The sequence below is a fragment of the Pan troglodytes genome, chromosome 5 (genome assembly GCF_028858775.2).
Source record: "Pan troglodytes isolate AG18354 chromosome 5, NHGRI_mPanTro3-v2.0_pri, whole genome shotgun sequence".
NCBI lineage: Eukaryota > Metazoa > Chordata > Mammalia > Primates > Hominidae > Pan > Pan troglodytes.
Window position 1 is genome coordinate 39,515,473 of NC_072403.2, and position 25,888 is coordinate 39,541,360.

The 25,888-nt window shown below is 52.0% G+C and overlaps 1 protein-coding gene across 3 annotated transcripts in view; it reads left to right on the forward strand.

The window, feature by feature from the left end:
• The window catches only part of ITPR3 (inositol 1,4,5-trisphosphate receptor type 3), a 75,282-nt gene that overhangs the window by 13,790 nt on the left and 35,604 nt on the right, over positions 1 to 25,888 (forward strand). For 2 of the 3 annotated variants that reach the window (XM_016955263.4, XM_016955262.4), the window contains exons 2-7: positions 5,348 to 5,418; positions 20,610 to 20,731; positions 22,757 to 22,843; positions 23,495 to 23,653; positions 23,846 to 23,944; positions 24,291 to 24,374. In XM_016955263.4, the coding sequence (XP_016810752.3) occupies positions 5,348 to 5,418; positions 20,610 to 20,731; positions 22,757 to 22,843; positions 23,495 to 23,653; positions 23,846 to 23,944; positions 24,291 to 24,374 (622 nt within the window). Of the gene's footprint in view, positions 1 to 5,347; positions 5,419 to 11,925; positions 12,018 to 20,609; positions 20,732 to 22,756; positions 22,844 to 23,494; positions 23,654 to 23,845; positions 23,945 to 24,290; positions 24,375 to 25,888 lie in introns of those variants that run through there. The other variant, XM_024357151.3, reaches the window with a different exon arrangement.

The following is a 25,888-nucleotide window of genomic DNA, read 5'->3' on the forward strand; positions in this document are numbered from 1 at the left end:
TTCACTAATATCTTACAGAAAATTCTATGAATTATTCAAGGCTCTGAGCAGTTCCTGCTTCTCCCACACCTTCTCTGATTGGTCAAGCAGTGACCTCTCCCTTCCCTGAATTCGGACGAAACCCACGGCTGGTACCACCAGTCGGCTCTGATACATATTCTTTATATTATTTATCTTCTGAGTATGTGATTTGTCTTCCCAATGAGATTTTAAACTACCTGAGGCGGGGACCTTGTCTTTTGCTTCTTGTGTACTTTACTGCACAGCTAGTAAAACGAATTAATTAACTCAGTATGTATTTTGTGTGTCCCCTCTCTGCACCAGGCAGTGGTTTGGGTGCTGAGGATACGGCAGGGAGCAAAACAGACACGTCTGTGCCCTCACGGCACTTAACATTCCATGGGGTCAGGCTAAGGGATAGTAAACAAAATAAGTAAACTAGCTAGCCAACCAGGTGGTGATAAAGGCTGTGGATAACAATTACACAGGGAGGTGCATACTGAGTGTGGCAGGAAGCAGTTTGCAATTTTTAATAAAAATGGGAGAGAGGGTCTCCAGTCTCCATGGGAACAGGCTTGTTTGAGCCCAGATCTGAAGGAGGTGAGGATCCTGGAGGTAGAGGGTTCTGGGCAGAGGAAGGAGCCAGTGCCCACTCCCCTGGGGGATTGAGGAGCCTGGAGGGGGCTCCAGGGCTGGAGCAGAGGGGTGAGGGGAAGGGGGATGGGGAGGAGATGAGATCAGAGAGGTGAGGGGGTGGACCACGTGGGTCTTTCAGGCCATATCAGTTCTTTGGTTTTATTCTGAGATGGGTGGTTCTGGCGAGTTCTGAGTGGAGTGCTGGCCTGATTTGACTTACCTTTTAAAGGGATCCCCTGGCCGGGTTCGGTGGCTCACGCCTGGAATCCCAGCACTTTGGGAGGCCGATGCAGGTGGATCACCTGAGGTCAGGAGATAGAGACCAGCCTGGCCAACGTGGTGAAACCCTGTCTCTACAAAAAAAAAAAAAAAAAAAAAAAAAAAAAATTAGCTGGGCATGGTGGCAGGCACCTGTAATCCCAGCTACTTGGGAGGCTGAGGCAGGAGAATTGCTTGAACCTTGGAGGCAGAGGTTGCAGTGAGCCAAGATCATGCCACTGCACTCCAGCCCGGGTGACAGAGTAAGACTCTGTCTCAAAAAAATAAAAAATTAAAGGGATCCCCCTGCTTCTGTGTGGGAAATAGGCTGAAGGGAGTGAAGGGGGAACCCAGGAGACCAGTGAGGAGGTAGTTACTGAAATCCAGGTGAGAGCTGGTGGGAGCCTGGACAATGTGGTGGTGAGAGTGACAAGAAGAGGTCCAATTCTGTACCTGATTGTGTATTTTGAAGATGCAGCCCACAGGATTTCCTGACAGGTTAGGTGTGAGGTGTGAGTGGAAGGGAGGAGCCAAGGATAGGTCCAAGGTTTTTGGACCAAGCAGTTGGAAGGATGGAGTTGCCATCGACTGAGATGGGGAGGACCTCTGGAGGAGCATGTTCCGGTGGGAGGCCAGGAGCTCAGCTTGCACAGGCTGAGTTTGCAATGCCTGTGGACACCCAAGCAGAGATGCCAAGTAGGCAGTTAGATCTCCGAGGCTGGAGTTCATGGGAGGTGAATGTGGGAGTTCTCAGTGAAGGTATTGGAGGTGCTTTTAAGTTCATGAGTGTGGTCAAGATGCCCAACGACGTGAGTGCAGATGGAGAAGGGAAGAGGGCCAGGGACTAAGCAGGTGCTGGAGGCCGGGAGAGAAAAGGAGACAGAGGACCCTCTGCCGTCCCGTCATTCTGCAGTCCTGCATAGCGCCTGCTCTGACGCCGGGCTGCCTGGCTTCAAAACCTGGTTCTGTGGATTGTTTAACATCTCTATACCCTGGTTTCTCTGCCTGCAAAATGGAAATAACAAAGTAGAATTAGAAACTTAAATAACAATATATGAAAACATGAGGCAGTTCTCCAGTACTCTGGGGACACCACCTGGATGTCCTGCAGTTCAATTCAATTCTGACACTATCTGCCTGGAGTCAGTGTCAGATCCCACAGGTGGAAAGCTCAGTCCCCCAAGACTAACATCACCTCAGATGCCAGTTGCAAGTCCGGGCTTCTGGTGCTTCTGACCAAACAGCCATAAATCTGGGGTTCCCACAACTCCCTCTTTATGTTTAATAATTTGCTAGAATGGCTCACAGAACTCAGAAAAACAGCCAGATGGAAGAGATTAATATGGAGCAGGAGATACAGAGCTTCCAGGCCCTCTCCAGGGGTGACCCCCTCCCAGTACCCACATGTGTTCACCAGCCCAGCTCTCTGAACCTGGTTTTTTGTTTGCTTGTTTGTTTGTTTTTTTTAACGGAGTCCCGCTCTTTTGCCCAGGCTGGAGTGCAATGGCTCGATCTCAGCACACTGCAACCTCTGGCTCTAGGGTTCAAGCGATTCTCCTGCCTCAGCCTCCTGAGTAGCTGGGGTTAGAGGCGTGTGCCACTACACCCAGCGATTTTTTTTTTTTTAGACGGAGTTTTGCTCTGTTGCCCAGGCTGGAGTGCAGTGACTCGATCTCGGCTCACTGCAACTCTGCCTCCCGGGTTCAAGCGATTCTCTTGCCTCAGCCTCCCGAGTAGCTGGGGTTACAAGAGTGCATGTGCCACCACACCTGGCTAATTTTTTCTTTCTTTCTTTCTTTTTTTTTTTTTTTTAGTAGAGATGGAGTTTCGCCATGTTGGCCAGGTTGGTCTCAAACTCCTGACCTCAGGTGATTAGCCTGCCTCGGCCTCCCAAAGTGCTAGGATTACAGGTGTGAGCCACTGGCGCCTGGCCCCTTTTGGGTTTTTACAGAGGCTGCCTTACCTAGGCACGTTTTTTGTTTTGTTTTGTTTTGTTTTTGTTGAGACGAAGTCTTGCTCTTTCGCCCAGGCTGAAGTGCAGTGGCGTGATCTCGGCTCACCACAACCTCTGCCTCCTGGGTTCAAGCGATTCTTCTGCCTCAGCTTCCTGTGTAGTTGGGATTACAGGCGTGCACCGCCACGCCCAGCTAATTTTTGTATTTTTAGTAGAGATGAGGTTTCACCATGTTGGTCAGGCGGGTCTCGAACTCCTGACTTAATGATCCACCCGCCTCAGCCTCCCAAAGTGCAGGGATTACAGGCATGAGCCACCGCGTCCATCCACATAGGCATGATTGATTAAACCATTGGCCATTGGTGGTCAACCTAACCTTCAGCGGCTCTCTCCTTCCAGGAGGAGGTCGTGACGGGGGTGGGGCTGAAAATGGGAACCCTCAAATTACACGGTTATTTCCCGGCAGCCCCATCCTCAGGGGCTTTCCAAAAGTCACCTCATTAACATAAAACCAGGTGTGGTTGAAAGAGGCTTGGAATGAACAAAATTCATGCCATTTCATCTTTATTGCTTCCGATCTATTTCAGGAACTGCATACAAAAATCTAAACATTGTAACTCGTCTTGCCTTTATCACTTAGGAAGTTACAAGGGCTTTAAGAGCTCTGGCCAGGAGCCGGGGTGAAGACCAAATATATATTTCTTATTATATCATTAACACTTTGCATTGTGCAAGGTGTTAATCATTACAAAGAAAACACACAGGGGCTCCGTTCTCAAGGAACTCACAGTGTAGACACAGCAAGTCAAGAAGTGGGGAGAGACACTGCCAGGACCAGGCGCCGGAACATGAAGGAGGGAGGCCCGTAGGGGCTGGCCAAGGAAGGCTTTGTAGAGTAGGAAAGCAGAGCTGAGGGTGGAAGGATGGAGTTTTGCTAGGCCTGTGGCTTCATGGGGCCAGAGTGGAGTGAGTATTAAGGCACTGCAGGCTGCCAGGACTGCCTCTGGAGAGATGAGAGCTCCAGGGACCTTGGGATCAACTGGAGGTTTAGTAGAGTTGGGGCAAGGAATGAGGCTAGCTAGGGAGTAGGTAGAGGTCAGATCACAAAAGACCTTGTTAGACTGGGCGTGGTGACTCACACCTGTAATCCCAGCACTTTGGGAGGCTGAGGCAGGTGGATCATGAGGTCAGGAGTTTGAGACCAGCCTGGCCAAGATGGTGAAACCCAGTCTTTACTAAAAATACAAAAATTAGCCAGGCGTGGTGGTGGGTGCCTGTAATCCAAGCTACTCAGGAGGCTGAGGCAGGAGAATTGCTTGAACCCGGGGGGCGGAGGTTGCAGTGAGTCGAGATTGCGCCACTGCACTCCAGTCTGGTCGACAGAGTGAGACTCTGTCTCAAAAAAAAAAAAACAGAGAAGACCTTGTTAACCAACCCAGGGAGAGGAGGTACAGAAGGAGCATGGGCTTTGAAATCAGCTCTGTGGGTTTAGGCAAGTTATTTAATATTCAGATTCGGTTTTCTCCTCAGTAAAATGGCACTAAAAACAAGCCCCTTGCTGGCAAGTTGGTGAGAATTCAGAGGTAACAGGCATGGGAGTGTTGAGATAGAGTTGGCCTTTGACACGGTGGGTGATCAGCATCACTTTATCTTAGAGGCTGGAGTGGCATTGACAAATTTTAAATGCAGGAAGGGTGGCTGGATGGGTAGATGGGTGGATGGGTGGATGGATGGGTGCATGGGTGGGTGGATGAATAGATGCATGATTGGGGGCTGGGTAGATGGATGGGTGGAGGGATGAGTGGATGGGTGGATAGATGGATGGGTAAATGAATGCCCTCAAGAGATGCAAGATTAATGCCAGCATGGCTATAAGAGGGAAATTGTCCTAGGGTGAACCAAAGAGGAGAATATGAAATGAGGCCTGACTGAGACTGGGAAGGCGTGAGAATCATCGTCCTTCCTTGGAGACCTAAAGACTCATGCTGCTAGTTTGGTGTCTCCTGTGCTTCTCTCATCTGTCTGTCTCTGGTCTCTCTCTGCTTCTGTTTCTTACGCTTTTTGTCTTTCTGACTCTCTGTCTCCCTCCCTTCCGCTCCTCTACGCTTTTGTTTTTCTCCTTCTCTCCTGCCCCCTTCACCCACTGCCCATCCCATCAGGGCAGCAGGGTCTCAGGGCTGGGACAGGAGATACACCTGCAGCATGTGACAGGCCCGACTGGTGGCAGAGTCCCCCCAGGACAGCTGCAGCTCCAGTCAGGGGGCTGGGGTGGGCTGGGTGTGCTTCTGTGTTCTTCCTGGGGTTCTCCCCGCCCCCAAGAGACACCTTGCCTTTCAACGGTGGTGCCAGGAAAGAATGACTTGATGGTGGGGAGCTTGTTAGAGGTGGAGGAATTATCTTAGGGGCTCACTGGTACCCTGGCATCCCCTGCTCTAAGGGAGGGATGCTGTGGGAGATAGGTCTCTTCTCTCCTGCTGACCGAGCTGCTTTGTTCCCCAGGCTGGTGGATGACCGCTGTGTGGTGGAGCCCGCGGCCGGGGACCTGGACAACCCCCCTAAGAAGTTCCGAGGTAAGACCTCCGCTTCCTCTGCCCCCGCCCCTCCCAGGCTGCAGGGTCCTGGACCTGCGACTGAATTTATTCAACTGCATTCAGCCCCAGTGGCTGGATTCGATGTGGCGCTGCCCTGCAGACCTCACTCTGCTGTCAGCGGAATCCCCCTTGGCTTGCACTGCTGCCATCTTGGCACAGACGTGCCATTCCCTTCATTTTCCGGGGCCACACCCCACTTCTCAGGGGCACACCCACTTCTGGCCGGGGGCCCATTCTCCCCCAAAAATCCCCACAGCCACAGGGCTTTCTTTGTCTGTGTGACTGGATGTTTTCTGAGGGAACGGGTGGAAAAGAGAATTGTCTTAGACTTTAGGAGGCCCTGGTGACAGCCCTTCCCTGTGCCTCAGTTCCTCATCTGCATGGTAAGAGATTTGGACCCCATGGTTTCCAGAACTCTTCTGACCCTGGCTGTGTCCTCAGCCCCCTCCTGTGTGTGAGTCCTGCCCTGCAGGAGGCTCTAATAACAAAGCCCCTTGGTGGGAAGTTGGTGAGAATTCACCTTGGGCAAGTGACTTCGTTCACGGGACCTTGTCCTGAGTGGTCAGTGGGCTCCTCGGGCCGCCCAACAGGCTGAGGGCTTTTGTGGGGATTAAACAATATCCTGGCTGTCATTATGCCAAGCCAGGGTGAGGTGCTATTGTTGTGCTTACCTGTGAGGGCTGAGACCGACTGACAGTCAGACAGTCAGGTCCTGGGTGTGTTGGGCAGGGTGGGAGCAGGCAGCAACACGCTGGGCCTGCTGCCACCAAGTCTGCCCGCATGGCTGCTCCTCTGGGGAGAGCTTAGCTGGGATTGTCCTCGCGGGGGATGCTGGAAGGGGAGCGGGATTTAAGACAATCCGACGGCATCCTTGGCTGGCTGGCTGGCGGGCGGCCGGGGTCCTTGCCCATCACTTGGAACCTGCAGAGGGGCCCCCTGTCTGCAATTCTGTTCCTGCTTCCATCACGGGGCTCTGAGTGAGGGTTTTGGCTGGTGGAGGTCTTAGGTGGGAACTGCCCTGGCCCTGGACGAACCGCACCACCATAAGGCCCCTTCACCCTACACCGTTGGCCCCTGCTGCCTCTCCACCTCATCCTCTCCCCCTTGCCCCCTCCCACTTCCCTGCAACCACACCAGCCTCCCTGCCATTCCTCACAGTCACCAGCCACACTCCCGCCTCCACATCTTTGCTGTTCCCTCTGCCCTGAACGTTCTTTCTCCAAATATCCACGCAGCCCAGATGCTCAGCAGCTTTAGGTCTCACATCTTCAGCGAGGCCTTCCCTGACCACTCAATACAAAATCGCACTGCTGGCCCCACCTCCCTTCCCTGCTTTCTTTTTCTCTGTAGCATGAATCTGCTGTGCTCAGTGTATTTTATTTATTTGTGTTTGCCATTTTTATGCCCCACTAGAATGTCAGTTCCACCAGGGGAGGGATTTCTGTGTTTTTGTTGTTGTTGTTTGCTGTTTTACCTGCAGTGTCTGCCACACGGCAGATCCCCGAGCACATTTGAGTAATCAATGCATGCACAGGGCCCCTCCCCAGCGTCCTCTTGCCCTGCCCCTCACTGAGGCCTGGCTGCTCCATGTCCTGTTGTTGTGACCCACCCAGAATTTCCCCAGTGGAGCCCAGCCTCTGTGGGTTTAATGTGCTCACTTGGAGGCACAGGTCTGACCTCGCCTGTCCCAGTTCCCTGAAGGATGGATGGGTAGAGAAAGGAGGCCTGGGCCTCTCCTGGAGTCAGAAATGGGAGGGCGTTGAGGCTGCAGATGGAGGGTAGATTGCCGTCTAGTAGGAGGATTTAGTCTAGTTCTTGGAAAGAACTTAGAGACAGAGAGAAAGAGAGAGAGAGGTGAGGGTCCCAAGGGTGGGCTCTGCCAGGACCGGAAGGGGAAGCTTTGCATGTGTGTCGAGGTGTGTGTGGGCAGCTGTGTGGTGTGACAGGCTGGTGACAGGGAGGTGGGTGTGACCAAGGAAGACTTGCCCTAAGCTTCTAGTGGACAGTTTGGGGCCAATTTTTGACAACAACAAAGCCACTTAGCAGAACAAATGCGCCTTTGACTTCTTGCCCTCCTCTGTCCTCATTGCGCCTTCCCTCTCCCTCCTCCCGCAGGCCCCTCATCTCATCTCCATTTTCCCAAAGCCTGTGAATGAGGCCCACCCCAGGATACCTGGGCCACCCCGTGGTCCCATATCCTCGCTGGGTCCATCCAGCAAAGTGATGTGGAAGAGAAAGGTTCAGACTCCATCTCCTTCCCCCTCTTCTCTGCCCCAGCTCCTGGTTCCTTGATGTCTTGGTGAGGTGGGTAGAGGCCCCTCTGGACTCCCTATGGCCCTGTTGGGACCTGAGCGGAGCCAACCTTCTGGAACAGAGCCAGGCCTCCGTACACCCTTTGGCTGGCGAGTACAAGTTGGGGCATTAGAATGTGGGATGAGAGACATGGACTATAGCCTCTTCAGTTTTGACACTGGAGCCCAGAAAAGACAAAGATGGAGCTTGGCCTCAAGCCAGGAGTCCTGGCTTTCACTGTTTCCACTGGCCCTGGAGGGTGGGACCCAGCAAGGGGGTGGGGTTATGGCAGGCGTTTTAGAAGTTGGCTGGTGGTCATCAGAAATGGCCTTGTCCTGAAGACTCCCAGAAGTTCTGCCCCCCACCATCTTGGGATGAGCCTGGCCATTGCTGGGACTCCCAGCTCCCTGCCCGGCTCCCTGCCAGCCCCCCTTTCACTTGCTGACCCTGGAGGCTGGACTCGCAAAGCCCCCACCACCCCCACCTCGGGAAGGAATCCCTGCATGGCTCCTTGCTTGTGGCTTCAGCTCCAGCCACCTTCGAAGCCACCCTAAGCCCCAACATGTTCAGGGAATTATTTCCAGAGCTGGCAAGGCCCTGGGAAGCCCAGGCTGCTGATGCCCTGGTATGTGTGGCACCCACGCTAGGCCAGCCCTTGAACTCTGCCTGGCTGAGTTTCGGGCTGTGGCTGCCGTGAGTCCCAAGCTGCTGACTGGGCTGAGCCTGGGGCACATTCCCTCTCCTAGCCCTTTTTCCTTCTTTTCCTCCTCCTGTTGGGGCAAGGGACTTGGGTAGCCCTTGTCTCCAGGTCTACCTCAGGGAAGCTCAGAGCCTGCACCCCCAGCCCCAGTGCCCCCAAGACATGTGTGTGGGGGCAGGTGCCAGGGAGGAGAGTGATGAGGTGACTGCCCTCCGTTTGCATGACTGGATGCCCCCTTCCCTAGCCTACACCTCCTCTACCTGTCCATGCTCCAAGCCCGGCTTATTGTTGTTGTGATTAAGATATATTTCAAATCTACACGATAGTAAAGAGAAAAATAGGGCTGGGCACGGTGGCTCATGCCTGTAACTGCAGCACTTGGGAGGCCGAGGCAGTCAGGTCACGAGGTCCAGAGTTTGAGACCAGCCTAGCCAACATGGTGAAACCCTGTCTCTACTAAGAACACAAAAATTAGCCAGGCATGGTGGCATGTGCCTGTAATCCCAGCTACTTGGTAAGCAGAGGCAGAAGAATTGCTTGAACCCAAGAAGCAGAGTTTGCAGTGAGCTGAGATTGTGCCACCGCACTCCAAGCTGGGTGACAGAGCAAGACTCTGTCTCAGGGGAAAAAAAGAAAGAGAAAAGTGACACACACCCCATGCACCCACTGCTGAGCTTTGTCAAATCCTTTTTGCTACGTTTATTTCAGATCTTTTTACTTTTTTTTTTTTTTAAGTAGAGATGGGGTTTCACCTTGTTGTCCAGGCTGGTCTGGAACTCCTGACCTCAGGCAATCCGCCCATCTCAGCCTTCCAAAGTGCTGGGATTACAGGCGTGAGCCACTGCGCCTGGCCCAGATCTTTTTACTTTTAAAGAATATAGCTGTAGCCGAAGCCCCCTACATCTTCCTCCCTTCCCCTTCCTCTCCTGCCTTCTCCAGAGGTAAACACTTGTCAGAAATTGGTGTGCATCATTCAAGGGCCTGTTTTATTTTTATTTTTTACTCATGCCTAACACAAAGCTTTGACCAGGGGTCTGTTTTAATGCTTTTGCTATTAATGCATAGGGATGTAACTGTGCACAATATAGGTTTTTTTTTTTTTTTTGAGACAGAGTCTCGCTCTGTTGCCCAGGCTGGAGCACAGTGGTGCAATCAAGGCTCACTGCAACATCTCCCTCCTGGGTTCAAGTGTTTCTCCCACCTCAGCCTCCCAAGTATCTGGGATTACAGGTGCGTGCCACCACGCCCAGCTAATTTTTGTATTTTTAGTACAGATGGGGTTTCATCATGTTGGCCAGGCTGGTCTTAAACTCCTGACCTCAGGTGATCCACCCGCCTTGGCCTCCCAAAGTGTTGGGATTACAGGTATGAGCCACTGCACCTGGCTAAGTTTTTATATTTTTTAAATCCCATATATTAAAGGTAGCCTCCTGGACAAATCCTTTTGCACTTTTAAAATTCTATACTGGTTCCTGGCCAGGCATAGTGGCTCACGCCTATAATCCCAGCACTTTGGGAGGCCAAGGCAGGTGGATCACCTGAGGTCAGGAGTTTGAGACCAGCCAGGCCAACATGGTGAAACCCCCGTCTCTACTAAAAATACAAATATTGGCCGGGTGTGGTGGTGGGCACCTGTACTCCCAGCTACTCAGGAGGCTAAGGCAGGAGAATCGCTTGAACCCGGGAGGCGGAGGTTGCAGTGAGCCAAGATCACGCCACTGCACTCCAGCCTGGGTGACACAGGGAGACGCTGTCTCAAACAAACAAACAAAAAATTAATAAAATAAAAATAAATTCAGTACTGTTTTCAAGATTTATCTGAGTTGATACACATGGCTGTAGTTCATGTGTTTAATTGCAATGTTGCATTCCATTGGGCGATAAACTGAATCCCTTCATTGGCACTCCTGTTGATGGACTTTCAGCTCATTTCCAGCTTTTGGCAATTGCCTGCGATGCTGCAGTGAGCCTCCTTAGGCTCGTGTGCTCGGGTTCCTCTGGTATGTTCTGAGTGGGGGGATTACTAGGTGAGAGGGATGCGCCTCCATGGCATGAGAAGTGACCCTGTGGCGACTGTGGGGGCAGCTCCCTTCGCTCTGCCCACATCCTTGCCACCCTTGGTCTTGTCCCACTTAAATTTCTTCCAGCCTGCTGGGTGTGAAATGGCATCTTACTGTGGTTTTAATTTACATTTCTCTGACTACTAGTGAGGTTGGGCACCTTTTCATAAGTTTTTTGGTCACTAAAAATGTACTCTTTTTTTTTTCTTTCGTTTTTTGAGATGGAGTCTCACTCTGTCACCCAGGCTGGAGTGCAATGGCATGATCTCAGCTCACCGCAACCTCTGCCTCCTGGATTCAAGCGATTCTTCAGCCTCAGCCTCCTGAGTAGCTGGGATTACAGGCATGTGCCACCACACCTGGCTAATTTTTGTATTTTTAGTAGAGACAGAGTTTCACTATGTTGGTCAGGCTGGTGTCGAACTCCTGACCCCGTGATCCACCCGCCTCGGTCTCCCAAAGTGTTAGGATTACAGGCGTGAGCCACCACGCCTGGCCGAAAATGTACTCTTATTCCTTTTTTTCCTTTTTATAAAAGTAAGACAAATACATGATCTAGGATCCCCCACTCTACCCTGGTCCTCCACTCTGCCCTCCTCACTCAACCTCCTTTCCCCTTCTCCAGGGGCAACCATATAAGAAAATCTAACTAGGTAATTTATTCATTCTGTTAAAACATCAAAACACCATACAAACACAGACTGAGAGTCTGCTCCCACCCTCTTCCCACCCCCCACCCCCTCCACCACTGCCTCTTTAGGTCATCACTGTCTTTAATTGCTTATGTCTCTTCCAGTGTTCCATTCTGCAAATACAAACGTATATCCAGATTTTCCCTTTTCTTATAGAAAGATAGCATTCTATATACACTATTCTGTTTTTTTGCTGGTTTCGCTTTATAAATCTTGCTGTAGACAGACCCTTCTGGAGATCTTTCTCTCTGAATATGTAGAAGCTCAAACTTCCTCTCTCTCTCTTTCATTAATTATATTCACTTTAGCCAGGTGTGGTGGCTCATGCCTGTAATCCCAGCAGTTTGGGACACCCAGGTAGGTGGATTGCTTGAGCCTAGGAGTTTGAGACCAGCCTGGGCAACATGGCGAAACCCCGTCCCTACAAAAATACAAAAATTAGCTGGATGTGGTGGCACACCCCTGTAGTCTCAGCTACACAGGAGACTGAGGTGGGAGGATCGCATGAGGCCAGGAGGTCAAGTCTGCAGTGAGCCGTGATTGCACCACTGCTTTCCAACCTGGGTGACATAGTGAGATCCTGTCTCAAAAAAAAAGATGAAAAAAAGTATATTCATTTTAGTTGCATATCGTGGACAACCACGAGAAAATAGTCTCCTACAAGTTACATAGTAATTTGTCTTAAACATTAAAAAAGGTTATTTATTTATTTATTAAGACAGGGTCTTGCTTTGTTGCCCAGGTCAGAGTGCAGTGACACCATGGCTCACTGCAACCCTGACCTCCTGGACTCAAGCAATCCTGCCTCACCTTCCAGAGCAGCTGGGACTACAGGTACGTGCCACCATGCTTGGCTAATTTATTTATTTTTTGTAGAGACAGGGTTTCACTGTGTTGCCTAGGCTGGAAAATAAGCAAACTCTTGGACTCAAGCAATCTGCCCGCTTCAACCTCCCAAAATATTGGGATTACAGGTGTGAGCCACTGTGCCTGGCAAAAGTCACTTATTTTTAATTGTGGTAAGATTCACATAACAAGGAGTTTCCCATCTTAACCATCGTTAAGCATACAGTTGAGCAGCATTCCGTACATTTTCATTTCTGTGCAACTATTACCACCATCCATCCACAGACCTTTTTTCATCTTGCAAAACTGAAACTCAGTACCCATTAAACAATAACTCCCCATTTCCTCCTCCCCCCAGCCCTTGCAACTACCATTCTACTCTCTGTTTCTATGAATTTGATTACTCTTGGTACCTTATACAAGTGGAATCATGCAGTGTTTGCCCTTTTGTGACTGGCTTATTTCACTTAGCATAATGGGTTCATCCATGTTGCAGCATCTGTCAGAATTTCTCTCTTTCTTATGGCTACATAGCATTCCACACATAGAGTTATGTGGCTCTATTGTAATTTGTTTCAGCAGTCCCCCTGATGGACTCTTGGGCTGTTTCAAGTCTTTTATTATTCCTGTTGGTGCTGCAGCAAAGACCCTCTTCTGTGGTCATTTTATGTAAGAGCAGGTGCGCTCCGACAATGCAAGCCCAGCACTGAGGTTGCTGAGGCAGAGGGCGGGAGCTCAGTGATTGCCACTTGCCCCCCACTGCCGTTGTATCATTTTGCACCCTCACCAGCAATGTAATAAGAGAAAGCAACCCCTTTTAACTCTTTTCATGGTTTCTTCTGCTAGCTACCCCTGTGTCTCCAAATGTTATGATTATTCTATTTCTTTTTCTTTTTCTTTTTTTTTGAGACAGAGTCTTGCTCTGTCATCCAGGCTGGAGTGCAGTGGCGCAATCATGGCTCGCTGCAGCCTTGACCTCCCAGGCTCAAGCCATCCTCCCACCTCAGCCTCCTGAGCAGCTGGGATTACAGGTGTGCGTCACCACGCCTGGCTAATTTTTTAATTTTTTGTAGAGATGAGGTCTCACTGTGTTGCCCAGGCTCGTCTCAAATTCCTGCGCTCAAGCAATCCTCTTGCCTTGGTCTCCCAGAGTGTTAGGATTACAGGCATGAGCCACAGTGCCCGGCCACTACTGCTTGATTTACCAATTTTAGAGTATCTGTTGGTGCCCTTCTAAGATAGATGATAATTTAGCTTTCATGACCTGCTTTTCCATTGCCCCCCTCATCCTCCCAACAGCATCCTGTGGCCTGTAGATTCTCTAGGGTCACATTTATAAACCTGAGAGTCTCAGTTACCCTTTTTTTTTCTTCCTCATTCTGTCAATTCCTCCAAGCACTCTGTCCATGTCTCCCTCCCACTACTGCCATGTGTATTTTTCTTCTTTTCTGAGACAGGGTCTGGAGTGCAGTGGCACAATCATGGCTCACTGCAGCCTGGACCTCCAGGGCTCAAGCAATCCTCCCGCCTCAAGCCTCCCAAGTAGCTGGATCACAGGTGCGTGTCAACAGGCCCGGCTAGTTTTTAAATTTTTTTGTAGAAATTGGGGGTCTCACCAAGTTGCCCAGGCTGGTCTTGAACTCCTAGGCTCAGTGATCCTCTTGCCTTGGACTTCCAAAGTACTGGGATTACAGGTGTGAGCCACCACGCCCAGGCTGCCATGTGTATTTTTTTTTTTTTTTCCAAGACGGAGTCTCGCTCTGTTTCCCAGGCTGGAGTGCAGTGGCGCAATCTCAGCTCACTGCAACCTCTGCCTCCCAGGCAGGTTCAAGCAATTTTCTGCCTCAGCCTCCTGAGTAGCTGAGATTATAGGCTTGCGCCACCATGTCTGGCTAATTTTTTTGTATTTTCAGTAGAGACCGGGTTTCACCATCTTGGCCAGGCTGGTCTTGAACTCCTGACCCCGTGATCCACCTGCCTCAGCCTCCCAAAGTGCTGGGACTACAGGTGTGAGCCATTGCGCCTGGCCTATGCCACATGTATTTTTATTTTTATTTTGTTTTTGTTTTGAGATGGAGTTTCACTCTTGTTGCCCAGGCTGGAATGCAATGGTGCGATCTCGGCTCACTGCAACCTCTGCCTCCCAGGTTCAAGCGATTCTCCTGTCTCAGTCTCCCAAGTAGCTGGGCTTGCAGGTGCCTGCCACCACGGCCAACTAATTTTGTATTTTTGGTAGAGACTGAGTTTCTCCATGTTGGTCAGGCTAGTCTCAAACTCTTGACCTCAGGTGATCCGCCTGCCTTGGCCTCCCAAAGTGCTGGGATTATAGGCGTGAGCCACCGCGCCCAACCTATTTTTATTTTTAAGTCATCAGGACTGAATGACCTTTCCATCCTCTTCCGTAACCACAATGATATCTTGGGTGTTTTGTTCTATAGGTTGAGTCTAAACATTGAAGATGATTGGAAGCAGATGCAGGCATTATTTCTTGCAGAGCTTGTACATTACTGCAATCGTATAACTTGCTTTGCTCTCTGTCCTTGACTTGGATCCTCTACTCTGGTGCTTGGTTGAGCAGCAGAACCATGTGGGGTAGAAAGGGAGTGGGGGAGAGGTGCCTTTAAAAATGCATATTCCTAGACCTCACCCCAGACCTGCCAAGATCTGTGGAGGACCTGGGAGTTTGTGTATTTTAAAGCTATCCCCCTTGCCCTGGAATGATGGTATGCAGTGGCAGTGGGCATTTGGAGTGGTAGGCACCTTAGTCAGTATTGGATGAATGTTGACTGACCTTATTTAATAAATGAATAGCCTCTTGCCTGCAGCCTCACCAGCCCTGTGCCCCTTCATCCACAGGTACACACCCCGGGACACACAATCCTTACTTTAGGAAACCTCCCTGGACCCTCCACCTTTTCTCATGGTCTTTGATGCTGCAACTCCTGTGTGGGCCCAGTCTCCTGGCTACCCATCCACCCTCCTTCTCTCTGCCCTTCAGCCCTGTGGTTTAGTGACAGGGAAGGCTCAGGCCCCTTCTGGGGTTCTGACAGGGCTGCCTTTGGGCAAGGAGCACAGCGCAGTAGAAGCATGGGATGTGTATGGCGACGGGCCCCGAGTCTACCCACTTGTTTATTCATTCACTCAGCATCTTCTGGCATGTGTATGTGTGGGCAAGGCTCTGAGGGAGGATCTATGTGAGAGAAAAAGTTGAATCTTACAAGTTCCAGGTATTAAGTTTCCAAGAAAGATACGGAGGAGTCAGGAGGAGCAGGGAGGGCTCTTTTCTGACTTCACTGCTCTCCCGGGGATGCTTCAGGGCAGTGTGTCTCATGCAGGCACAGGCTCTGACCCGCTAGTGGGCTGTGAAGTCACTTGAATGGGCTCAGCCATCATCGACAGAAATGGATAGGATAGAATTGGAATGCATCCACCCTATAAGGGCTGTTATGGTTTCATTAATTCTTTCTTCAGCTCTGGCTATTCTCTGGTTAAATATGTCCAGTGAGTTTTAAATTTTGGTTATTGAAGCTTTTTTTATTTCTAGAAGTTCTACTTGGTTCTTTTTTCAGTCTGCTATGTCATTTTTTTTATCGTTTTCTGTTCTCTGCAGGGATCTTCAAGCTTTTTTTTTTTTTAATTGATTGAAGCAGAGAAGACATATCTGTTTTACAGGTGATGTCTGCGTCTGAAGTCTCTGCCTGTGTCTGTTTTTAGTGTCTATTTTGTGGGCTTGTTCTCCCTCGCGGTGTCTGGTTCCCAAGGATCCCTGCTTTTCTTTGAGCATATACTGGTTATTGCATTTGAAAAGTCTGGTTTGAGTTGCCGGGCGGGGTGGCTCATGCCTGTAATCCCAGCACTTTGGGAGGCCGAGGCGGGTGGATCACGAGGTCAGGAGATCGAGACCATCCTGGCTAACATGGTGAAACCCCGTCTCTACTGAAAAATACAAAAAATTAGCCGGGCGTGGTGGCACGCGCCTGTAATCCCAGCTACTCAGGAGGCTGAGGCAGGAGAATGGTGTGAACCCGGGAGGCGGAGCTTGCAGTGAGCCGAGATCGCGCCACTGCACTCCAGCCTGGGCGACAGAGTGAGACTCCGTCTCAAAAAAAAAAAAAAAAAAAAAAAAAAAAAGAAAAGTCTGGTTTGAGTCTAGGATGAAGGTACCTTCCTCCAGGAAGGCCCTGGTGTTCCTTCTGCCAGACTCCTGAGGGTCTCACCAGTTCAAGCCCACTTGAAGCCCAGCTCGTTTGGGGTTACTTGAACCATCTGGGGGATTCCAACTAGTATCTTTAGCTCCTGACATGAGCTGTTCTACTGTAGGCTCAGCCCTTGTCTGAGACTGTATCCCTATAGGGTCCCGGTCTCCTGTTCACCCCTCACCTTCTGTGGGCCTCGGCATGGACCTCTGATCCTTCCATCTGAAGAAGCTGTCAAAATAAAAGTCCATGCTTCCGGGAATCAGGAAGTCGCCTCAAGGCAAAAGTAGCTGAGTGTTTCTATATCTGTTTTGTTTTCCTTTCTATCTTCTCTTTTTGGTGGGTAAGTCTTCACCATCTTGTTGATTCTTTAAGTCTTAGCATAACACACATTTTAAAAATCCCGTTGTTTTAGTTGCTTTCTGTCACCATAGAAGGTCACCATGGTTCTCAGCCCTGTCAGACCTGGAGCCTGGTACCATGACCAGGGACAGGGAGTCCTCATGCCGTTTTAAGCAGTGGTGATCTAAGTTTTATTTCTTAGGTGAGTCAAGGTCGGAAAAGCTTGAGACCCCTGCTCTAGGGGCTGTACCTGTCCCTTTCTGCCTTTTCTCCTGTCTGGACTAGGGTTCGAAGGGGCTGGTGGGCCATGTGGAGACCAAGTAGCTGACAATCCCCAGGACCTGTGGGCTCAGACACAGGGCCCTGCACCTCTCAGCCCTTCCGGTCTCAGCTCAGCACCTCCCTTGCCTGGCCCCTCTTTCCTGCATGAGCTCCCTGCCCCTGCCAGGAGGAACCTCTGTCCTGTTTCTAGATGTGCCATATCCTCTCCCACCTCCTGCTCTTTCCTCCAGTTGTGTGTCTCGTAACCTCTTCCTACCTCCAAGGCTAAATCAAACCCTACCTCCTTATACAGGAGGAAGTAATTTCTGGGTTGATGTATGCATCCGGCAGATTCATGCTGAGCCAACAGGTTAGGGGCTGGAGAAACAGTGATGAGCTTAACCAGGCCCTGCCAGCCTGCCCACCCTGAGTCTGGTGAGGGTAGCAAAAACCATAAAGTGGAATTGATAAATAATATAATCTATCCATATCCATATTTTTATTTTTTATTTTTTGGGACGAAGTCTTGCTCTGTCACCCAGGCTGGAGTGCAGTGGTGTGATCTCAGCTCACTGCAGCCTCCGCCCCCGACCCCCGGTTCAAGTGATTCTCCTGCCTCAGCCTCCTGAGTAGCTGGGATTACAGGTGCGTGCCACCATGCCCGACTAATTTTTGTATTTTTAGTAGAGATGGGGTTTCACCATGTTGGTCAGGCTGGTCTCGAACTCCTGACCTCGTGATCTGCCCGCCTTGGCCTCCCAAAGTGCTGGGATTACAGGCATGAGCCACCGTGCCTGGCCTATATATCCATATTTATATAATGCAAAATGGTGGCGGTCTAGAGCCAGGGTCTGAGTGAGCCTGGAGCCAGGGGGAGGGAATGAGGTAGTTTAATGTCCTCAGTGTGACAAAAAAGAGAAAAGAAAGGAAAGTAACTTTAAAAATATATATATTTTAGTTTTTAGACAGGGTCTTGCTCTGTCACCCAGGCTGGAGTGCAGTGGCATGATCAGGGCTCACTGCAGCCTTGACTTCCTGGTTTCAAGTGATTCTTCTGCCTCAGTCCTCCAAGTAGCTGGGACTACAGGCATGTACCACCATGCCCAGCTAATTTTTTTGAATTTTAGTAGAGACAATGTCTCGCTATGTTGCCAAGGCTGGTCTTGAAATCTTGGCTCAAGCGAACCTCCTGCCTCAACCTCTTGAGCAGCTGGGATTACAGATGCACACCACCATGCCTGGCTAATTTTTTATTTTTTTTAATTATTTTTATTTTTTCCCACCACTTGCTGCCTGTTGATAATTTTTTATTAAAATTTTTTTTTTTTTTTTTGTAAAGACAGGATTTCGTCATGTTGCCCAGGCCAGTCTCGAACTCCTGGCCTCAAGTGATCCTCCTGCCTCAGCTTCCCATAGTGCTGGAATTACAGGCGTGAGCCACTGCGCCCAGCCCACTTACCTTTAAATCATGAATGTGGCAGCCACACATGCACCCATTTGGTGTGGCCATGAGTGATGTATTTTCTGAAATAGCAGAAAACTCCTGGGAAAATTCGAACAACACAAAGGACAGCTTTCCCTCAGTTTATATTGGAGTTGCATTCCTGGAAAATTCAGTGTTTGCTAAATCCATGCAAAAAAATTTGTGCCTCTGTGTATAGCTCTAGGCCCAGAACACTGCTCATAGATGTCCACCTATGCGTGTGGGCAGGACATTTGCCATCAGGCATCACCCAGGATAATCTCTGTGGTGCAGGCGTCCAGCAACCCTGTTCTGCTCACTAAGTGCCACTGTGACAATTGATGGTACAACCCAAATCACTCCCTGCCCACTGAATTTCCGGAACATTCCCTGGTGTGTCCCATTCCCCACCACTCTGTTGGGAATTGCCTGCCTCTAACAAGGCACTGAGATCCACAAAATGATGTGGGGAAACCCTGGGAGTGCCAACCCAGCCTGAAGAGGCAGGAGGACCCCAGCTGCCTCCTGAGGGCCGAGCCGAACCCATAAAGATGCACTCTCTGCGGGGCGTGGTGGCTCACGCCTGTAATCCCAGCACTTTTGTAGGCCGAAGTGGGTGGATCACTTGAGGTCAGGAGTTTGAGACCAGCTTGGGCAATATGGCAAAACCCCGTCTCTACTAAAAATACAAAAATTAGCCAGGCATGGTGGTGCATGCCTGTAATCCCAGCTACTTGGGAGGCTGGGACAGGAGAATTGCTTGAGCCTGGGAGGTGGAGGTTGCAGTGAGCCGAGATTGCATCACTGCACTCCAGCCTGAGCTACAGAGTGAGACCGTGTCTCAAAAAAAAAAAGACACACTCTCTCCAACGAACTGAGTGCTCTTTCGGAAGTGATGTCCACTCATGCTGGCAATGCTGAGGGGCCTGGGTGGGGCAGCCCTTGGTGGCTCCATCTGCTTGTGGAATTGCCATTTTTCCCTTTTCTTTCTAGGAAGTTCTGTCTTCCTTGATCTTTGGTTCACTCTGTTTCTACTCCCGATGGTCCCATGGAGCTTTTGCCTCCTTATGAACTGGATGGAAAATCTAATTTTTCTTTGGTCCCTTGGGACTGGATGACCAGCTTTGACCAGAGAAAAGACACAGCTTTCTTAGAGGGAACAGGAAAGGACCTGAAGAAGGGGTTTTGTTTCTGGGACCCTCAAGTGGCTCTCTCCTCTCCAGTCTCCCCACACAGCCATCTCCTTTCTGTTCCACACTGCCAGAGCATTGTACAATCAGGGACTCACACAGCTGCAGCATGAGACGGATCTCAGGGCCACTGAGTCCTGCTCCGTGCCCAGGCTGTGGATCCCTCCTGTGATGGGGAGCTCACTGCTTCCCAGCCCAGCCCAGGCTATTGTCACACAGGCCCAGTCACCCACACCAGCCCCTCACCAGCACCCAGAATCCTCCCTCCCCTCCTACCAAGCTTTCGAACAGGCTTTTCCAACTCCTGCCTCCTTTGGATAAGCAGAAAAATTGGACACCCTTCCTGCAGCTTAGGCTTATGGGAATGACACTTGTTTTATCTACTTGCCAAAATAAAAATTGTACTAGAGAACATGTTTCTGGAATTTGGATTTGCCTTGTCTTAGGTCAGATTCCTAGAAGCAGAGCCTAAGATGGGTGAATTCTTGAGGAAGTTCTCAGGAGAACACAGTGAGGGAGACTCTTCCTCTTTGTATAGGGCAGGAGAAGAAGCTGAGCAAGGGTGTGGTTTCAGGGGAAGATGCGCCTCAGCCTGACCCCTCGGGGAGCTCAGGATTGTGAGCTGCTCCTCGGACTGTCCCCTCCAGAGGCTGGGCTGTTCTATGCCTGTGTCAGTCACTGGATAGGGGCTGCCCCTGGGAAGAGGGGTATGTCATTTCCCAGGCATCTGTGTGCAAGATAGTTTCCATCAGCCAAGGCAATTAGCTAAAGAGGATGCAGATGTGAGCTGTTAGCTGCCAATACTCACAAAAGCTGGGCACAGACATGGCATAAGGGTGAGGCCCCAGCAGCCTCTGGTAAATCTCCTAGGGGAAGAGGGCACGTGTCCACCCCACCAAGTGAGATGCACTGCTCTCAAACCTGCCTCTGAGCCTCCCCATTCTACTCAGCATATTCCAGGATGCTCCAAATTCTGTGAGGTTCTTCCAACCGCTTCCTCTCTACCTGCAGCGGGGAACGGGGGTGGGGAAGGGTTGGGAGAGAAGAGCTGCAGGCTGGGGTTTTCTCCAGGGAGGGCCCTGAGCCCCAGATGAACCATTCCCCTCACCCCCAACCTGCCCCACCACAGACTGCCTCTTCAAGGTGTGCCCCATGAACCGCTACTCAGCTCAGAAGCAGTACTGGAAGGCCAAGCAGACTAAGCAGGACAAGGAGAAGATCGCTGACGTGGTGTTGCTGCAGAAGCTGCAGGTATGTGTGTGTGTGCAGGCGTGCATCTGTGCACATGTACCAGGAACCTGGGTACACAAGCAGCGGTGCTGCTTATCGGAGCCAGTAGGGGCTCTGTGGCTGAGCTGAGTGGTTTCTAAAACTCGTATGGGCGTGACGGTTCACACCTGTAATTCCAGCACTTTGGGAGGCCAAGGCAGGAGGATTGCTTGAGGCCAGGAGTTTGAGAGCAGCTTGGGCAACATAGCAAGACCCTATCTCTACAAAAAATTAATAAAAATAAATAAATAAATAAATTCCAATATGCAAGAGATTGGTGTGAATTGCTGTGAAGGAGGGGATGTGGGGGGAGTAGGATCCCTTCCCAGTGACCCACCAGTCTGTATAACTCTGTTGTGTCAATGAGAAGAAAGTGCCCCTTCCTCCAGGCTGGCACAGCCCTGTGCCAGGGTGCATGGCTCAGAGAGTGGAATGTCGACACCATAGAGCAGTGAACAACCTGTACAGCTGTCCATGGAGTTCCCAGTGGCTCCTGGAGACAGTGGCTCTGGGGAACCCAATTTGGGAGCCCTGGATCTAGTCTTAACCTCTCCCCTTGTTTTATAGAGTTGGAGCCTGGGGCCCTTAGATGGGACTGGTCTGTCCATGGTCTGTCCATCCTGTAAGTCTGCAGTAGAGCCTAGATGGCCCCCAGGTCTCTGACTCACCCTGGCTTCCTCAGACATGTGGATCGTGCCATGATGCTGGAATGTGGTGGTCGCTCATGAGCCGCTTGTGGGCAGTGGCTCAGTTCACATCCTGGGCAGATCTCGGGGTCCCAACCCCGTTCCCCAAACCACAAAGAGAGTGGGAGGCTTTGGCCGTGATCAAGAACTTTGTAGCCTGGGCCCTGGGCCCTGTTGCCCCACCCCTTGTCATACAAACCTTGCTTCTCTCTGTCCCCTTCCTCTAAGCCCCATGCCTAGAGGAGGTGGGTCTAGAATGGGGACATTGGGCTGCGCCTTATAGCTGTGGACTGGGCTGGAGAGAGGGAGCTGCAGGTGGCCTGCCTGAGCTCTAGTATTAATACCTCAGCTCTCTTCCTGGGATGGGGGCTGCAACAGGCTTCCTTCCTGCTGCCAGCAGGTAGAGGCTGAGCTGGGGATCTGGCCTCGGGGGAGGGCATTCACCTATGCAGAGCCACATAATCAGAACCGCAAGCGGTCACACAGCCACATGCTGTTGCTTTGTGGAAAGTCACATGGTCCATGGCAAGGCTCTCCTGCTGCCACCTTCGCCTCGGTCTCAGTAAAGGACTGAGGAGGAGGAAAGGACAGAGACCACTGCTCTCAGAGAGTGCCAGTCTGATGGAGGGGACAGGGCTCCTGCCCTCCAGGAACCCCTAATCTGGTAAGGAGGCAGGGCACCTATCCTTAGGCAGCTTCCAGTCTAACAGAGGACAGAAGAGCCTAAAAAGCTGTCTCTAATGGGATGCAAACCAAATCCTCAAGGCCACCAGCAGTGGATCCATCAGACTGGGATGCGACCACTCAGGGAGGGCTGCCTGGAGGCAGGGGGCTGAATGCACACAGTTTTGGGAGGGAAGGTTGCAGAGGAGTGGGGGTGGTGGTGGGAGCCAGGAAATGGCACCAAGCAGCCCCTGCCAGCGTTTGGACTGGGACAGGGGTCCCGTGTCTGGGGCATTGGGAGTCTGGTGAGGTGGGGGTGGGTGGTGAGACACACACAGCTTTAGGTTCCTGGGGGGGTAAGGGGATTGCGGGGGATGCTCAAGGTCCTGCTGGCATGCCCTCTCCAGGGGAGGTGGCTGGGGAGGGTTAGGGATTTGGCTCCCTGGGCTGTGTGTGCTGTGAGACCTCAGGCTGCCTTCTGCACTCAGAGTGCAGCACCCTGGGTGCAGCACCAAGAGCTGGGGCAGGGGTCCAAGGGGTCCTGGAGTCCAGGGTGACTGTGTGTGTGTGTGTTTGTGTGCATGTGTGGGGCTGGGGTATGTCTCCCTCTAGGAGCAGCTTCTGAGCCCACCCTTCACTTCTGTGTGTGTCTGTGCAGCATGCGGCGCAGATGGAGCAGAAGCAAAACGACACGGAGAACAAGAAGGTGCATGGGGATGTCGTGAAGTATGGCAGTGTGATCCAGGTGAGGCTGGCCTGCCTCTCTCCCGCCTGCCCCTCTCCCTGCCTAAGAGGCTGGGCTGGTGCTGGGTGAGGGCTGCCAGCAGGCATTGCCCTCTGTGCATGTGTGTCCCCGGGTGAATGAGTGGCCCTGGGGCCACCTGTGTGGCTGTGCGTCTGACTGTGTGTGTGTCTGTTGCTGTGTGGCCTGAGTAGCTGTGCCATGGGTGTGTTTATAGCATGGTGGCCATCAGCATGGAGTCTGGAGCCACGTTGTCTGGATTCAAATCTTGGCTCTGCCACTCCTAATGGTGTAACTTGGGCAAGTTACCTAACGTCCCCTGGCGCCTTGGTTTCCCCATCTGTGAAATCAGGCAGTAATAGTACTTCCCTCTTGGATCGTTGTAGGTTACTTGAGCTAATCTGTGTAAAGTATTTAGAACAGCTTCTTCCTTGTGATCACCAGGGTGTCCATGGGGGTGTGCCTGTTGTGTGCACGTTTGTGTGTGATTGTGGTTGTGAATGTGGGTGTCAGCCTGTATGTTTGTGACAGGTGTCCGACACTATGTGTGCAGCCAGAATGTGACCAAGGGTCTAGGGGATCCCCCCATATCCCCTCCCTCATGGGCCAACTCCTGTGGCGCGGTGACCTTCCCGCACCCCACCTGACCCCCAGCTCCTGCACATGAAGAGCAACAAGTACCTGACAGTGAACAAGCGGCTTCCGGCCTTGCTGGAGAAGAACGCCATGCGGGTGACTCTGGATGCCACAGGCAACGAGGGTTCCTGGCTCTTCATCCAGCCCTTCTGGAAGCTGCGGAGCAACGGGGACAACGTGAGGGCAGGGCCGGGGTTGGAGGGGCCTGGTGGAACTCCCGAGGGGCTTCTGTAGGGTCTTCGGTGTGGGGACTGGATAAGGTCATGCCCATTTCTTAGAAGGGCAGACTGAGACCAAAGGGAGGCCTGGAGGCGTGGCGACAAGAGGGCCCTGCCCTTCCCACCTAACCTGTTCCGCCTGTCTGCTCAGGTGGTCGTGGGGGACAAGGTGATCCTGAATCCTGTCAATGCCGGGCAGCCTCTGCATGCCAGCAATTACGAGCTCAGCGACAACGCCGGCTGCAAGGAGGTGAGGGGGTGGGGGGTCAGCCATGCGGTGCAGGGATGTCCACACACCCCTGGTGGTGTAGACACCCCGCTCCCCGCCATGGTCTCTGCCTCCAGCCCCATCTGGCCTGCTGGACAAGCTGGGCCTCACGGCTTCTGCATCCATTTCCCAACGCTGCCCTCATTCTCCACCCCACAGGCTGGTGGCCCCAAGGTAGCCGGGCTGGGGTCTGGGGACCCTGGCTAGGAGAAGACACCCTGTCCTTGTGCTGTAATGGTGGCTGGGCTGCTTCTTCCCTTCAGCCCTGCTCTGGGCCCTCAGTGGCTGGGGTCCACCTGGCGTCACGGGTCTTGTCACCCTTCCGCAGGTCAACTCTGTGAACTGCAACACCAGCTGGAAGATCAACCTGTTTATGCAGTTTCGGGACCACCTGGAGGAGGTGTTGAAAGGGGTAAGGACTGGGAACCCCTGCCCTGCCCAGCTGACCACCTAGCCATCCCCACCAGGGCCCTCTTCCTGCCTTCTCCACCCGCCAGGCCTCAGGCCCTTACCCTCTCCCCAGCTTTGCACCCCCCAGCCTCCCTCCACCTCCACAGGGCCCCACCCACATGGCCCTACCAGGGCTGCCGCTTCTCTCGTCTCTGGCCACAGCTCCCTTCTCCATTCTCCCTGGGTCCTGCCTGGTCTTTGTTTTCTCTCTTGTTTAAGGGGGTGTCAGTGGACTGGGGGTCTCCATCCCCCCCCAACCCAGAGCCTTTGAGCACCTTCCTCTCCCCAACTCCTGCTGCCTGGATCCACGCCAGGCCCCCGCCCCTTGCCCTGTGCCCTCATTGGCAAGGGAGTGAGGCTGCCCTGTCTGCTGAGTTAGGGGTCACCGCCTGTCTCCTTCCTGGTCCCAGACATACTGGTGTGGGCTCTGGGAGAGAAGGGAGGCCTGGGAAATACTGCAGTGAAGACTTCAGGAGGATCCAGGACTGAGGGCAGAGGGAGCTGTCTGGGGCCACCGGAGAGACCATTCAAGAAACCCTGAACAGCAGATGTGGGCGAGAGAGGAGAGTTCAGATGTCTCTTGGGTGGGGCTGCAAGGGATGGAACCAGCAGACGGGGTGTAGACGGTCTTGAGGGAGGGCAGATTTGTAGAGTGTGAGGCTGTCCAGCTAGGGGAGCAGGCAGGAACATCGGCTGTGAAACCTGTTAGAGGGACAGGTGACAGGCCCGAGAGCAGCCACCTAAGGAGGCTTAGGTGCTCCTCCCTGCTCGGAAGCTGCAATGGCTCCCTTTGCCCTCCTCCCCGTGCTGAGCTGCTCTGTTAGACTCTCCTGCCCTGCTCAGGCTGCCTCAGTCCCCCACCCTCCTCATCCTTCTTACCTCCTGGGCTGCTTCCCGTCTACCCATGCCCTGCTCCAATGCCTTCTCCCTCCCTCCCTCCCTTAAATCTGCACATCATCCACACATTAATCAAGGTGCAGCCATGCACTACCCCTCCTGGAAGCCTTCCCTAATGTTCCAGCCCCGAATCTGTGCAGCACTTAGGAAATGAAGCATCTTGGCCGGGCGGGGTGGCTCATGCCTGTAATCCCAGCACTTTGGGAGGCCGAGGCCGGTGGATCACTTGAGGTCAGGAGCTCAAGACCAGCCTGGCCAACATGGAGAAAGCCCTTCTCTACTAAAAATACAAAAATTAGCCAGGCGTGGCAGTGGGCACCTGTAGTCCCAGCTACTCAGGAGGCTGAGGCAGGAGAATCGCTTGAGCCTGGGAGGTGGAGGTTGCAGTAAGCCAAGATTGCGCCACACTGCACTCCAGCCTGGGTGACAGAGCGAGACTCCTTCTCAGAAAAACAAACAAGCAAACAAACAAATAAATAAATAAAATGAAGCATCACTTGGGCCTCACTCTGTGGTCTACATAGAATTATTTCTGGGGAATCCGTCATGGCTCCGTGGTTCCAAGGCAGCTCAGAAGCA